General features: G+C 38.0%; 1 protein-coding gene across 1 annotated transcript; it reads left to right on the top strand.

The window, feature by feature from the left end:
* The first annotated feature begins 147 nt into the window (after positions 1 to 147).
* Positions 148 to 16,086, top strand: crlf3 (cytokine receptor-like factor 3). The gene is made up of 9 exons (XM_054607151.1): positions 148 to 222; positions 5,533 to 5,660; positions 7,889 to 8,096; positions 8,594 to 8,681; positions 9,446 to 9,623; positions 9,703 to 9,931; positions 10,091 to 10,230; positions 10,430 to 10,541; positions 11,822 to 16,086. The coding sequence occupies exons 2-9, from the start codon at positions 5,544 to 5,546 to the stop codon at positions 12,088 to 12,090; spliced, it is 1,341 nt and encodes a 446-aa protein (XP_054463126.1). The 5' UTR covers positions 148 to 222; positions 5,533 to 5,543; the 3' UTR covers positions 12,091 to 16,086.
* Positions 16,087 to 16,550: the final 464 nt, after the last annotated feature.

The following is a 16,550-nucleotide window of genomic DNA, read 5'->3' as shown; positions in this document are numbered from 1 at the left end:
CGGTTTGATGAAGGGGAGGGGAGAACAAAGCATAACTCAATCCGATTGGCCCGTTTCCCCGTCAATCAAATGCATCTTGCCTGTGATTGGCTGCTAGCCCGAAAGCCTCGGAAGTGTCATTTCTGGACTTGGGCAAAACTTGGGCAGATCTAGCGGCGGCTTCGAGCTGATTCACGACTTTATCGGGATTAAATGGCCACCAGAAAGCTGTGAGAAAAAAAGGTACGTTTGCAGGTTTATCTACATGAGAACGTCTACTTTTAATCTGAAACAATGTAGTGGTTGTTTTCTGTTGTAGTTTGTTGTGTTTGCTCAGCTGAGCATGATCCAAGTTTCATTGTCTTTCTGACCACACAATCTTCCACCAACATGTGACCACCACCTATTGAAGTGGACATTTTAATGGATAAAGATGCTTCAATGTGAACAGATTCTACGCCGAATTCACTCTAAGACATCCATAAATAAGAAAAACTCTTAATTATGTTTATATGAGGAAGGCTGGTTTGCTGAGAGCAACGCCAACTTAAAAATAGCAGATTTCTTAAGGGAGTCTGGGATTATCTCCACGAGCCAGATGCATTGATATTAACAGGTATTAACATAGATACAACTATGCAGCGTGCATTATATAATTATGCATTTTAAGTTCTTGAACTTCTAAATAAGACCAGGAAAGCCTCGGTGCAGGTGGGCGGAGGATTCATTTGATGCAAAAGGACTACAAAAAATACGGAAGTATTTCTGAGCGAGTTGAGACATGTTGTGTCCTGTTGTCTCTTCTCGACAGAAGTCTGCTCTAATAATAACAATAATATGGCTTTGCACTCGAGTGCCTTGCATAACTTGTATATTAGTCAGAGCACGTGCAGCATGCTTGAAGTAGTTGCATGCAACTTATTGAAATATGAAACATTGAGAAATCAAATTGGGGCATTCAAGTGTTATGAAAACATCAAAACAAAGTGGATTTTTTTTTTTTGGGGGGGGGGGGGGGGGTTTCTGAAGGTTTGAAGCATAATAAAACAGTTTATGTACTTCAAAAACTGCATCACATACAGTTAAATTAGAATATTAAAACACAGCAGAATAAACACAAAAAACAACTTTTGTATTTAAAGCCTGTTCTTGCTGCATTCTGACCAAAATCTATGTGAAATATGTGGCTTGTCTCGCTTCATGCAAAGCCTCTTTAGCACTTTATCCCCAGAAGCAGGACTTGTTGGGTCACATACATTTTTCTAAACTCGTAAACAGTCTGACAGACCTCTGAAAGCAGGACAGTAGGACATCATTCCATGCAGGTTGACCTAAATACTCCCAACGCTGGCAAATCTCTGGCTGCACATTTGCATAAAAAAATGCATAAAGAATACAGATTTTTACAGTATTATAAAACTATAAACAAGAGCTATTCTGTGCTATCGGACAAACAAGTTTGAGATTTTGGAGGGATTATAAGCCAAAGGATTAAATAGAGAGAAAGAGAGAGAGTGTCCTTTTTTTTTTAGATTATAAAAAGGAAAGTTAACGGCTGCTGTTTTTGGCAGTTTGTTAGCAGAAAGAGAGGAGGACTAATATCTGTGTGCGTGTTTATGTCGGCGTGCATGCCTGCATAAATTATGTAGCCCTACATTTGCATTCATGTGGGTGTTTTAATGCATAAACTGGAGAACAGTTTACTGGTTGAGGGTTTGTCAAAATGTTTGACTGTTTAACTTAAAACCAAAAAATCTCTTATGATTGTATTAAGTACATAAGGGCTGAAACAGTAATCTACAAATGCTTTCTTAATTGGTTAATTGTTTCAGTCTCTTTTCAGACAAAAACGTGAGGATTTTGTTGCTTTTTATTTGAGAAAAATGACCGTAAATGAAATATATTTTGTGTATTAGACTGTTTGATTGACAAAAGAAGATATTTGAGTAGAGCTCTGGGATCGGATTAGCAAAAAAAGAAAAAATCTTTTCTCTGCATTTGACCCATCCCGGAGGAGCAGTGGGCTGCAATGAAGCACCCGGGGAGCAATTTTGGGGTTAGGTGTCTCGCTCAAGGATACCTCGGCATGTTGCCTGTAGAGGGGTTCGAACCACCGACCTTGTGGTTGCGGGTCAAGCGCTCTACCTCATGTGCCACTAGCCGAAAAACAAACAATTTGAAAACAAATCTTGGCCTTTTAGGAAATAAACGGCTTAATCAAATGATCAAGATAATAATCTGCAGTCCTATCAGATTCTGGACACAAACAAAAATGCAAAATGAGAAAATATTCCTATGACAATATGACACAGATCACAGGTTATGTCTCTTATCTTGCAAGTAAAATAAGATGTTTAATCGTACACACAGACTTTTCTAGTGCATACTTCTGATATTTACATATTGATAGGCCTAATTAGTGTTTTCATGGTCCTGTGTTGTGCAGAACTTGGATGAGCTCATTATGGATTTAATATTGAGATGCTACAATCATAGGTGGTTTATTGTAAGATGCTCTGCTGGGTCACATGGTGATACTGTATGTGGCAGAAGCATGAAGCTTGACTTCCTCTTAAGATGCTGTAAAGGAAGCCGGCCGACCGCAGCAGGTTGTGTCATTACTTTCAGCTCAAGTTTAAACCTTCATCATTTGAAGACTTTAACACCTGAAGATTGAAGTGAAGGAGCAGGAGACTTATTGCTTTTGGGTGTGGTGTTAGTGGCGTTATTATATGTAGGTATTTGTTCATATTTGGTCAGGAGAGGGTTATTAAAGGGAAGGTCTTTTCCCCAAAGGTGCCTTAGTGTATTTTTTATAATAAAACAACAACAAAAGCTTCATGAGATGCATTAAAGTCCAAGTGAAACAGAATATTTGAGTGATGCACAGTCACAAAGAGAGATATTAATCAGATTAGCTCAAATATTTAGTCTAATAGTCGATCAGGAACAGTGTTGCAGAAATGCAAAGCATTGGCTTGCTCCAGCTTCTCAAATGTGACGACTTCATTTTCTCAATTTTATATCACAGTAAATATCTTTTGGTTTTATGTTAATCTGACAGAAAATGCTATGATTTGTCCCCAGGCTGTGGGATTACATTAACCACAAATTAATTAAATTAAATCACAGAAAAGGCATTAATCTGTTCAAGTTCTTGCACTGTAAATAGATAGCTTTTGACAGGAAGACATTTAGTCTAAAAGGAAATTCATCTTTTGTTTTGTCTGCAGAGTGAACACATTTCCACAATGTTTTTGCTCTCAAGTCAATCTTTCAGTCATAGTTTCTGGTTACATTGGTGCTATAAACTCCAAATAAGTGAATTAGCAACACCTTTTATTTTTGGAAAAAATGATGCTGCTACACTGTGATGTTGTGCATATTGTTTCCATATTTTCAAGCCTTGAACTCAAACTGAGGCTCTACATTTAAAATTGAGAGTTTTTTGGTGAAAAATAGTGAGAAATATGATGCATTTTGTTGTTTATACTGTTGGGAAAGTGTTTCTGTGAGTCGTGTTGCAGACTTTTAGAAGCAGCTTCGTGTGTTTGAATGCTGTGACTTTAACGCTGATGTTAGACGATCTCGACATGTTGATGTTACTTTGTTCTCTGCTATCAGTTTTCCCACATTCACCGACCGGCTTTAACATTAACATGCAGCCAAAATAACCAAACGTGGCCGTGGAGCACCATCATTTTATTATTTTAATGATCTTTGATAGTGGATTCTGAAGGTCACAGGAAGGAGCTTGACAAACTGACTTCATGAGAGTTTTCTATTCTGGGGTCACGACTGCATAACAAGTTACGTGTTTTATTTTTATCAGACTGAGCACACCTTATGAATATTGTATTGTACTGAAGTCACTCTTAAAGTGGTGTTTTTAACTCTCTGGTAGCGGGAGGAAGTGGTTTTCTTGTTGCCACACATCCTCTACTAGTCAAAATTCTCTGCATGCTGAGTTGTACCTTGTAGTTTTTTGTGGTGGAGGACAAGTACATTGAGTAATGACAAAGTGAAAACTAGACTTTTTTTGCAAGTTTATTTAGAAGAAAAAAATGTTCAGACCCTAAAAATTCAACAGCAACACATATTCATAGAAAACCTGTAAACTGTTTTCTTTGATATTTGGTATGAAGTAGTACCAGTGAAAACTGTTCACATTTATGTGTGAAAAACATGAAATTCTTAACATGAAAATAGGAAGCATCTTCTAATTGTGTGTGTTTAAAAATGTAAATATTGATTATATTTTATTTTGCAGGTGTGATATAGTACAAACACGTGACAAATCAGACAGACGGACAAAGATGTAATTACATATGCAAACCTTGACACAAGACGTTATGATTTAAATATGGTACAGACTTTTTATTTTTTTAGTGGGATTCTGGTGAAAAACTGCGGAGGAGCAGGATAAATGGAAGGAAATGGGTGCATAAATGTTAAAAATGATGTTGATGATTTAGTTCATAACTACATAAATAATGATGATAATAATAATAGTAATATTAACGATAAATTATAATAATGATTCCAAAAGTTGACAATGAAGGCCAGCAGTGTGCTGGGGTGTCCACTGGATACGGTGGAGGTGGTGGGAGACAGGAGGGTGATGGCCAAGCTGTCATCCCTGATGAACAATACCTCCCCCCATGCAGGACACCCTGGCAGCTCTGTGCAGCTCCTTCAGCCACCGGCTGCTTCACCCCCGGTGTGTGAAGGAGAGGTACCGCAGGTCCTTCCTTCCTGCTGCTGTCAGGCTGCACAACCAACTCTGCTCCCAGCAGACCACATGACACATGACAATAAAAACATGACAATAAAAACCTGTGCAATACATTACACATTACACTGTGCAATAATAGTTAAAATAGGTTTTTCTGTCTGTAAATATAATATTTCAGTTATTGTTGATTTTTCTACTGTTTTTTATTGCTTGTTTTTTTTACTTTCATTTTTTATTTTTATCTTGTCTTTCTTCTACTATGTCTCTCGTGTGCATTTTACTCTATGCTGCTGTAAGCCTGCAAATTTCCCCGCTGCGGGACTAATAAAGGATTATCTTATCTTATCTTATCTTATGATAATAATACAAACTAAAAAAGATGTACAAAATACATAAATAAAAAATGACAATACAAATAATAACACAAATAAATAAAATATAACATAAATTAGTAACAATAATAAAAATGATAAACATACTAAAATAAAGTAAATAAAATAATAAAGAAATTAAAATAAAGATAATAAAATACAATGACTTATAATAAGTACAATAATTAAAAAGAATATTAAATTATATATAAATTATAGTAAAGTTAAAATAAATTAATCAATTAATAGTCAGGGACTTGGTGAAGCCCTGGAAGGAGCAGTCATTTTAGATAAATAAAGATTCTTCACATGAGCTGAAACATTCTGCTGCACTCATTTTACTCTCTATGAAACACAGTATGTGATTGCGTTTGTGTCTAGTTTCAGGTTGGACTGCATTTCTGGTTGTGTTCTGTAAATACTCCTCTCTCTTCTGGTTTGTCTCAGGAGGAGGGAGGATGTCTGTTGAGGTGGACTTGTTGCTGCAGGAGGCTAAAGAAAGCATCGAGGCGGCCCAGAACTACCGCAGTGAACTCCAGCAGCGTGTGAATGGCCTCAACCAGGCCCGCAAACAGGTACCACAGTCTGATCACAACGCTGCATGAACGCTGCTCACATTTAATATAGAATAACAAAGAGCAGGATAGTGCCACCATCTGGCTGTTTATAAATCAGCAATGCATCATATTCTATAAGATCAACATATGTTTGTAGCGTCTCTGTCCTGTGAGAACCACGTATCTCTAAAAAGAACAAAAATACAATATTTACCTCTGAGATGTAGTGAAGTAAAAAGTACAATATTTACCTCTGAGATGTAGAAGAATGCAAATAGAAAGTAGAATAAAAAAGGTAATATTCAAGTAAACTACAAGTACAGTACTTTAGTAAATGTACTTGGTTCTATTCCTCTTGATGATGATTTTGATGTATTCTCTCTATTAACCAGTCTTCATAGTACTATTAAACCTTTAACCCATCAGACTCCCAGGAGAGTAGATTCTCTCCGTTATCTCTTCCGTCCTCTTCCTGTCTAGATTTTCTCCTCCAGCTATAAACAAAGCTGCTGTTTCCTGTTTCTCTAGAATAGAAAGACGAGGACGGATCCTCGTCCACAAACATCAGACTCTCTGAGTTACATCAGAACACAGATATGCCTCTTTATGTCTGTACGCTACATGTGAGGCAACACCCAGTTAGCTTAGCTTAGCATAAAGACTGGAAACGAAGGGAAAAAGCTAGCATGGCTCCTGCTTTTATCTTGTTGTCTATTTGCACCCAAAAAAGCCAAATTGTTTTTTATGGGGGCTTGAATGGTCACATTGATGTTGTTTTTTTTCCCCGCGTCAATTATCGATTTAATATCTGTGTTGTTTGATATTCAAAAGTCCTTAAGCTTTGTTTATTCTCACGTTTGGCATAAACAATTCAATTTGGCTGCAAAATATTTCCTCAAATGTATATTTTTGAAACTTATTATTGAACAGCTCATAATTCATCTCTAATATCTATTTTATATTAAGGTGGAAACATCTCCTTCAAACTACCGGATTTATTCAAGTTTATCACCACCACTACATTTTACAGATTACACTTGATAACATTATAATTTACATTTACCCAATACTCATTTTCACTGAACAGAGCCTGAACGCATCATAATGTAACTGAACTGAACCTTCGTATGTTAGCCGTCAGCGGTGCTGCTGACGTTACTAGCTCTCATACTGTTGATTTAAACACAGGAGACTCCCTCCACCCAAACCCAGCTGCTCCATCAGACACAATGTTTCTTTCCCATAACCCCCCTCTGTCCCAAAGCAGGAGAGATGTTCCCCAGCAGATTAAAGGAAACATGACACACACACACACACACACACACACACACACACACACACACACACACACACACACACACACACACACACACACAGAGACAATACTATCTCTGCAGCAATTTGTCGTCTAAACGTCTCCTCCCGTGTTTGATGGCGTCCGCTCATATTTTTAGTTCAACCATTATTTCCCCATCAACCCCCCAAAAATATTGATCGTATTAGTCGCCAGGAAGTGATGCCTCGTCTCCAGTGGAAAAGTCCACACACACACACACACCTAGTTCAGTGTGTATTCTGGCAGAAGCCCTGTGTGTGTGTGTGTGTGTGTGTGTGTGTGTGTGTGTGTGTGTGTGTGTGTGTGTGTGTGTGTGTGTGTGTGTGTGTGTGTGTGTGTGTGTGTGTGTGTGTGTGTTGGTTTATAAAAGTGTGTTCTGCAAAGAGGAACTGAAACATGAAACATGACCTCTACCACTGATGACAATCTGCAAGCTTCCTGTTGAGCTACTTGTCAGAGAGAGTAGTCTGTGTATGCTATAAGTAGTATTAGTAGTATTAGTAGTTGTAGTAGAAGTAGTAGTAGTAGTAGTGCCTTCTGAACCATAGAGCTCCTTTAAAAAACCTTTTTTAACGTATCCTCATTCAACTCATGCCTATGATGTCTTAAGAAAAGTTACTCCTCATTTTTTGTTGGTTTTCCTACAAAAGTCCAGCAACTCGCTCAGTTTCCTCTCGTTACATTTGATTTATCGGTTTATTTGTTAGGGACATTAATAAAACATTACTGTAAATGAGCCAAGAGGCTATTTTTCCTTTGTAGTGTCTGGACCGATGTTACAAAGTCACCCTAAAAGAACTGAATACAAGATTAAAATGACAAAGTTATTCATCATTTATCCTTTATAAGCGTGCAGAAACATAAATAAAAGAAGAGAGAATGTGAATATACTATTCCCTCTGTCCTTCAGGTGCGTGGCAGCTCGGGTCAGGCCCGCGAGGCCCTGCGGCGCCACTTCACGGAGCTGCAGGCGGCAGCGAGCCGTCTGCTGTCGGAGCGGCTGGACGCCCTGCTGACCGAGGTGGACGCCATCGAGGCGGACAGCGTCAAACCGCTGGACGACTGCCAGAGCCTCATTGAGCACGGCTTGGGGCAGGCCGACGAGCTGCTGAGAGAAGGTGAGGAACCCCGAACAACGGCGTTTACACCTCCACTGTGGGACAGACAAGAGAAAAGGACTGATTGTTCTGATGTTACGTGATAATTTAAGATAATATTTGGGATTTGGGCTGTTTTTAGGGGCTAAACGGTTAATAATCAACATTAGAAATACTCATTAGCTGCATTTTTAGTTTTTATAAAATGTCACCTTCAATTCCAGTCTGATAAGAACATCATACATGTGTTGAATATAAAAAATGATATATATATTCTTTGAGGTTTTGACTGTTTGTCAAACAAAACAAGACATTCATAGATGACATTTTCTGACATTTTTGTGGCTAAACAGTTATTAATCCACATCTAAAAATACACATTAGTTGCCTTTGTACTTTTTTTTATAAAATGTCACAATCAATTCCAGAGAGTTACATCATACATATTTAAAATATCCTAATAAAATATACTAACGTCCTACAGGTGTTAAGTATTTAAATAAAGTCTGTGTCTCCAGGGGAAGCAGCTCTGCGTTGTGGTCTCGGGGAGAAAGAGGACAAACTGGGCAGTTTCACCAAGAAGGCCATGCACATCCAACTGGACAGGTGGGATGAGACGAGGGACCACTTATCAATACTAGTACTCTTATTGATTAGTTCTTTTTGATTATTATATATTGTGAGAAAATAAGACAATTTATTAAGTACATAATCTACATTTCTTTATTATTCTTGTATTGTAAAAAAATGTTTTTCTTGAGCAGCAACACAAGAAGCTTTAAAACACATTCTCAGCTAATCAATTATCTCAGTGATGATCTTTCATTGATGATCCTGTTCTTCTGATCAAACGAACGTTACCTGCAGTGGACGAGGATGGACGGCTGATCTCCAAACAGTAGAAAACTGATCATTTCTGCAGACTGATGTTCTGCTTGTTGTCCAGATGTTGTGATAAACTGCTGCTGTTTCCTCCCTTAACTTGTGAGGGTTTTATTGAGTTTGAGACAACGAGTGTTCTCAGCGTCTACTGGAGGAAAATGTAGCCTCAGTTGGATCTTATCTCACTCCAGAACTTTTAAAGTACCGATAGCAGAACTCTTAACTCTGGTCTGCATATACTATATAGTACTCTGGGTTTTTCTCATTTAAAACCAGTTCCTGTTTAGAACCAAGCTTCTGGGGGCATCCCTACCTGTTATATAACTTCATTTAAAACAGCAAAGTCATTATCATTTAATGAACAAATCCGTGACTAAACCTTTTCTAATTTTTAGTTGAGTAAAAAGTAGAATAGCTCATAAAAATCTACTGCTTTGTGCAATAAAGTTCTGATTCTGGTTCTTTCTGGTTTTCTGTCCGTCTTCCAGCCTTCCAGAGGTTCCGGCGCTGGTGGACGTGCCGTGTGTCTCGGCCCAGCTGGACGACTCCCTGCTGGTTCTCCTGAGGGACCGGGTGTCCCGCCTCGGCTCCGTCTCCTCCCACCCGCCGGTCCAGATAGACGAGCTGCAGGAGAGACCGGGCAGCATCCTGGTCCGCTGGTGTAAGGTCAGCGAGGCGTCAGAACACACTCACAGTGATGCAAACGGCATTATTATTATTATTAATATTATTATGACATCATAAGGTCGACGAGGACTTTGCTCCTGCGGATTACCGGCTGCAGCATCGGCGCTCCGGCAGCGGGGGGAGCCAGTACGAGGACGCCTACATCGGTCGGGACAGTGAGTTCCTGGTCCTCCACCTGGACCCGCACACGGACTACCTGTTCAGGGTCTGCGCCCGCGGGGAGGGCCGCACCGAGTGGAGCCCCTGGAGCATCCCGCAGACCGGGTACACCACTCTGGCACCGCACGGTGGGTCAAGACTCAGAGGTCTTTATTAGTCCAGGATTAGAGAGATCTTTCCTCGGATTTCTTAATGATGCATTCAAGCCAAATCAGACGTTGCAGCGTTCAGTGAGTCTCACTTAAATGTTCCAGTTGTTTAACGTGTGTTTGTCTCCTGATGTGCAGAGTGGTGTCCGGGCTCCGAGGGCTACATCCTCAGCAGCAGGAGGAACATCGCTCTTCGCAATGACTCCTCCCACTCGCGCTGCCCCATCCTCTACTCAAAAGCACCCACCTACTTCTGCGGCCAGACGCTCACCTTCAAGTACGCACAAAAGACTCAAACACACACAGATACTTTATAGATTATAGATGAGGGTTTGTCTCACAGTCTCAGACTCAGGAGTAAATCCTATCTCTTTTGTTTGGATGTGTGTGTGTGTGTGTGTGTGTGTGTGTGTGTGTGTGTGTGTGTGTGTGTGTGTGTGTGTGTGTGTGTGTGTGTGTGTGTGTGTGTGTGTGGATGTGTGCGCTACAGGTCAGATGGATCGGAGGGACAGTCTGGGTGTGTGCGTGGACAGCAGGAAAGGAACGGAGTCTCTGCAGAGAGATCAGGCCGTCTGCATTTCCACCAACGGTACGCTGACACCGACGGTGTCCTTTTATGTTTTATTTTAAAGGATAAAGAAGGTTATATTCTTAAGCTTGTAGTTAAATTACAGATAATTTAACAAAGTCCAATGTAATCAAAACATTGTCGCATAGCCATATTTCACTTTGTGCAGTAAATCAATTTAAGAGACTTATAAGAAGCTGTTTTATTAAAAAGGAGAAAGTAATATATTTAATTTTAGTATTTTAGAGGCGACCGAACACACAGAAGAAACTCAGTACCTCGTAGTATAAAAACTTCTTCCATTAAATTATTCCTGCAATCACACATTTTTGTACACAGATCTAGAAAAAAATACTATTTGTATTGTTTTGCTTTCAGCCAATCACCACAAGCGTTCTTGTGTGATTGCTGTGGTGACGTGGAGCGCTTCGTATTTCAGGGGTTCAACGTTTAGAGATGCCACCAACACTGATCTGATTAAAATCAATGCTGAGGCAGCATTTTTGTGAATGCCTCCATTTACAGTAGATAAAAAAAATAAAGTCAGTGTCACTTTAAGGCAACTGGTATCTTATTTTTCTAAACAAAACTCAGCTTTAGTACAAATGGATGTTTTATGTTGAAGGAAATGCTTCCAACATGTTTGTTTGACCTCAAGGAGTCTGTTTACTCTGCAGAGCATCTTTAACTCTACGTTATAATTAGATTGTATCTTCTTGGCGTAACTCTGAATTGATGCTCAAACTAAACTACAATTAAACACACAAAGCTGCTGCACTTTCTTTTTACTCTCCACTGTGTTTCAGAGAGAAACGTTCCACTCTCTTAGCTAATTGTTTAGCAACAAATGTATTTTGGAACTTGTTGTGTTGCTGCTCAAGACAAACTATTGGTTTACATACATTATTAGTAAGGCAATGTCAATTTTCTTTTCAATGAATGTCTTCTTTTCGCACAATATAATCAAAAAGAACCGATAAGAGTATTGATAAGGAACCGGACGGCAGCAGTATCAATGAGAGTACTAGTACCATTAAAATCCTAACGATACTCATCCCTAGTTATCGTTTTGTTCAATCATAAACACTTTTCAGCACTAATTTTCTTGGCATGACTCAGGACTTGAGCCCAGATTTGTTTACATACAAGAATAATTAAGAAATATTGCTTCTTCTCTTAATTAATCGTCTTTTTTTTTCTCACAAAATAATAAAAAAGAACCGATAAGAGTATCGATAATAATCCTAATGATTCCCGTCCTTAGTAACAGTCCAGTGTTTGTGTTGATGTTTTCCTCTCAGGAGCCGTGTTCGTCAACGGTAAAGAGATGACCAACCAGCTGCCGGCCGTCATGTTGGGCTCGGCCGTGACCTTTGACATGGAGCTAGTGAACCTGTTCCCCGTCAGCAACAACAACCTCAGCGAGGGGGGGGGCCACTTCAAGCTGCGGGTCACCATCGGCTCCGGGAATCGGGAGGTAGTGTTTGATTGGCTGGTGGACCAGGCGGTGGACTGCCTCTTCTTCGGATCCTCGTTCGTCCACACTGGCTGGAAAGTTCTGGTGTTTTAATGGAGCCTCTTTTTTTATTTTTTTGGCTGGATTTTTTCTTTTTTTCTGTTTGTTGAGTCTGGAAACAAAATCAGTCATTTCCTCCCAGAATGTTTACTTCCAGATCATTTTCCAGGAGCTTCACACAGTATTTTGCTGTAATTTACTGGTCAGAGTTTCTTTATGCAACCTGGAAATCACAACGAGAAACAGCTGTGAGTTCCACCCGAGGCAATATTTCTCTAGCAAGAAAATAGATTAAACTTAAAGTATTAATGATCTGCTGCGTTTATCAGTTTTACTTCTGCAGAGACGTAGATTCAGTGTGTCTTATTCACTCGCAGGTTTTAACTGGCTAACAGCAGTAATTCTTCCTGGAGGAAAGAGATTTCTCAGTTTGTTTACTCAGAACTGGGTTTCTAATCAGCTTTAAGGTGTGAACATAAAAAGCGAAAAGTTACCTGGCTCAACTTTAATTTTTAACTAATTTTTAACTTTAAAACACATTAATGTAATGCTAACGCTTGATTTCTAGTGTTTAACCTCCGGCGGCGTATTAAAGCCATTTTAGGTAAAACCTAAAAGATAAATAACAGATCTGGGAGAGGAGAGTTAATATTTCATGGTATATGAAATATTAATATTTCATGGGAAAAGAAATCAGAATTTCCCAGATAAAAATCTTTAATTTATAAGAAGAAAACGTGGATATTCTTTGAGATTAAAAAGTTAAAGATTTGTGGGTAAAACACTTAAATTGAGGAAAAAAGTAGTACGGCCAAGAAAAATTTACTTTAAAATTTACAACTTTTATCTCACAATTTGAGTGTTTATCTGTCTGAATATTACTCAGTTCCATAGAATATTTATTTTTACATCAAATACATGGAAGTGTGAATTATTTGTGGATGACTTTCTAATGTATTTCCAGGAAATTTTCCAGATAAAAATCTTAAAAATATATATATATAAACTAACTATAAAGTTATAGATTTGTTTGGAAAAAACTCAAATTGAGTAAAAACGTGGTACAGCGAAGATGCATATACGCGGTTTTTTTTCATGTTCTGTCTGTGTTCTTTAATGGATATAAATGAAAACTTATATAATGAATATATTTTGCACCATTCAGATCACGTTTCTGCAGTGTTTAACGAAACAATTTTTTCTTGTAAATTTGTGATTTTAGTCTGAGAATTTCTGAGTTTTACTCTGTGAATATCACCGCCCTCTGCTGACTCCATAGATTATTATTATAGATTATTTATTTTTTACTTAGAATGGCCTTAATACTCCTTCGGAATGCAAAGCAGCATCGTCATTTCAGACAATGTGTTGAGCAATGAAATACATGGGAGTGTGAATTCTATGTGGATGACTGTGTTGTAAACGCCATATTTCGCCCATTTTTTTTTGTGTGTTTTTCACAGCAAAATATAAGTTATTGTACCTGAAATACCGTTCCTCCGCAAACTCAGCTCCTTGCCATTCTTAAATCCAGGGATTTTAAGAAACTTTCCTTCTTTTTTCTGTATTCTGACTTCTGTGAACAAGTTTTCTCGTGTGACCAACTCTCTGGGAGGAAATGATATTGATATATTTTTTTTAAAACCCTGTCAGTGTTTTTTGATCTTTTCCACGTTAACGGACGGATTGTCACCCAACTATCCTCCGGCTCTTCTTCAGTCTCTGTGAAGCCTTGTTGGAGAAAAGATGTGCTTCCTTAAAAGCTCCTCGGCTTTTACTTTGACTCTCGGGGCCTTCGTTTAAGGTTTTGTTTACAGATCCGTTTTTAAAAATGACTTTCAGTTGTTGTAGCTGTTGATCTGTGCGTCGCCTTCATTTATTAACAGTTTGACACCTCGTAGATGTTAAACTCAGCCACAAGATGATAAGTTAAGTATTTTAATCTTTAGTTTTAAGCAGCAGGAAAACAAAGACACAATCTGCTAAACCTGCTGCTCTTTTTTTATTTGTTTATTTTAATAATCCGTCACTGTGAAAGTTAAACCTCACCTCCTCCTATTTTTCTCTGCTTACTAAACTTGTTCATCAAAAGTTTTAAAGGGACAGTTCACCAAAAATCTACATGGAAGTTTTTGTCTTCTTATTTAAGTGTTCATGTTTTTTCCACAAAGGTCTCCTCTCCAAAACAAACAGACCCGCTGGTTAAAACTCTGAATTAAGCAGATAATGTTTTCTCTGACTAAATCCTTCATCCGGTTTAAATTAAAAGCTAAAAAAAACACTAGAAATGTGACTTAAACCTGCATAAAAAGTCAGTTAATGCAGCTTCTGGTAGACTGAAGAGGATATGACGCTACAGACAGGCGACCAAATCAAAATTGTTGAAATATTTGGGATATTTTAAGTACATTTCAATGCAATTCAACAACATATACAGCATTTGTCTACTCCTTTTTAGTCTTTTTAATTCTTAAAGTTACAAATTAGACCTTTTTAAGTTGATGTTAAACTAAACTCTTGAGATAATTGAAGCGATTTTACTGCCTCCATGAAGATAAAACTGCTCATTAGTTGAAAAAATTAATTGTAATTTTTTAATGAAGAGATATTGTTCTTGAGTTTTACAGTTTTGACCTTCAGGATGAAGAAGTGAACTTTAGTTTTTTTGCTGAACTGTCTCCTTTAAAATAATCGAGCTGTTACGTTGAATTATTTTTGCGTTGACAATCATTTACAGTATTTACATAAATCTGCCGCTGTAGGAGGACGAGAGTTTGAATATAAGAGTGTTAGCTGAAAGGTTATTGATGAATCTGTGAGGAAACTAATCATCATATAGTACAGTTTACACAGTCGGACTTTGTGGAATATTTTAACTGTTTATAAATAAAACGAGAAGTTTAGTTTATCAGGGACTAATGATTATAATTGTTGAATCCACCAGTTACACCTATAAAATGTTGATATATTGGTAAAATTATAGTCCAAGTTTACTTCTTCAATGTCTTATTTTGTCCATTTAGCATATTAATAATTATGTAAAAAAGAGATAAGCAACAAATCCTCACAGCTGAGAGGGTGTTCACACAGAATATTTAGACATTTTTACTTGAAATTGTTCAAACTGTGATAATCGATCATCAAAATTAATTGACTAATCGTTTTCTGCTCAAGTCAACAAAACAAAAATCTATTCGCCATCAGTTTCCATCAAGAGAACTGCAGCTCAGAATCTTGTTTTCTGTCCTCGATATCCTGTTCTGCCCTCATCAGTACCGTCTCATGTGGCGCCGTCTTGTTTTAAAGGAATAGTTTGTTGTTTTGGGATGTCACTGCACCCGGTCGCTGGTGGCCAACAAACTACTCATAAATATTTAAAATTCCTGTTTTTGTACAAATAAAACAAACAAGATGAAACGTGTTAATTAGTGAGCTGTTTGTTATTTGTACTTTGAACTGAGCCAGGCTAACGTTCCCCCCTGTTTCCAGTGATTATGCTAAGCTAAGCTAATCACCTCCGGGCTCCAGCTCTGTATTTATCACACAAACATGAGAATGGTATCGAGCTTCTCGTTTCACTCTCGGCAAGAAATCAAATTACGTGTATTCCCTTAAAAATATCAAACTATTCCTTTAACGTAATTGTTATTTAGTATCAAAGACTTTCTAGGATTAAAGAGAACTCTGGATGTTCACCTTTTCACAAATGTATTTGTCTGCTGTCAGTTTTATTCTTTATTATGTTTCTTGGTCTGTCTGGTGAACAAATCTTGTTTCTAACAATCTTAAAGTCTTCACAACATTTCAGCTTTTCTGATTCTGTTTTTCGGCTGATCTGAAGTCAGTTTTTCTTCATGGACATGGGGGGGGCTCCAGTCGATGGTACAGATTTCTTGAGAACACGTGAACTCACTGCTGAAGGAGAGTAAACTGGTGAAACGGAGTGTTTGACGGTAAAAACAGCGACATCTGCTGGTCAAACATCCGCACTGCATTTGTTCTCACTGCTGTCATCGTGGATATTTTGTTCAATAAAGGTCAAATTATGTAAACTGATAACTTTTTTGCAGAGTTTGTGACGTAATGAGGCCGATGTTCGTAGTTGTCAGGAAGTGGAGTAAGAAAAATAATGTATTTACAGGCTGATCAGACTTAATACTGATTCTTTTTCAGGTAGTATTCACCTTTTAATTTAAAGACAAATGTTGGAGCAGATATCTTTGTTAATATGTATTTATTTCTCTTTAGAATGTGACAAACTGCAGGGTTTGAATAAGTATTCAGATCCTTCATGTACTAATACCACACTGAAGTAAGGTAGTAGAGTAAAAAGTACAATATTTACCTCTCAGATGTAGTACAGTAAAAAGTACAATATTTACCTCTGATATGTAGTAGATAAGCGTAGAGCATGATGTTGGCTTGGTTCTGTTAGCTTCACTTTGGTCAAAGTATTCTGAAAATATTAATTGGAACCAGTATTACACCGTCTGTTTGATTAATTTAACGTAGTG

The sequence above is a fragment of the Anoplopoma fimbria genome, chromosome 11 (assembly GCF_027596085.1).
Source record: "Anoplopoma fimbria isolate UVic2021 breed Golden Eagle Sablefish chromosome 11, Afim_UVic_2022, whole genome shotgun sequence".
Lineage (NCBI taxonomy): Eukaryota > Metazoa > Chordata > Actinopteri > Perciformes > Anoplopomatidae > Anoplopoma > Anoplopoma fimbria.
This window is presented reverse-complemented; position numbering and strand designations above follow the sequence as displayed.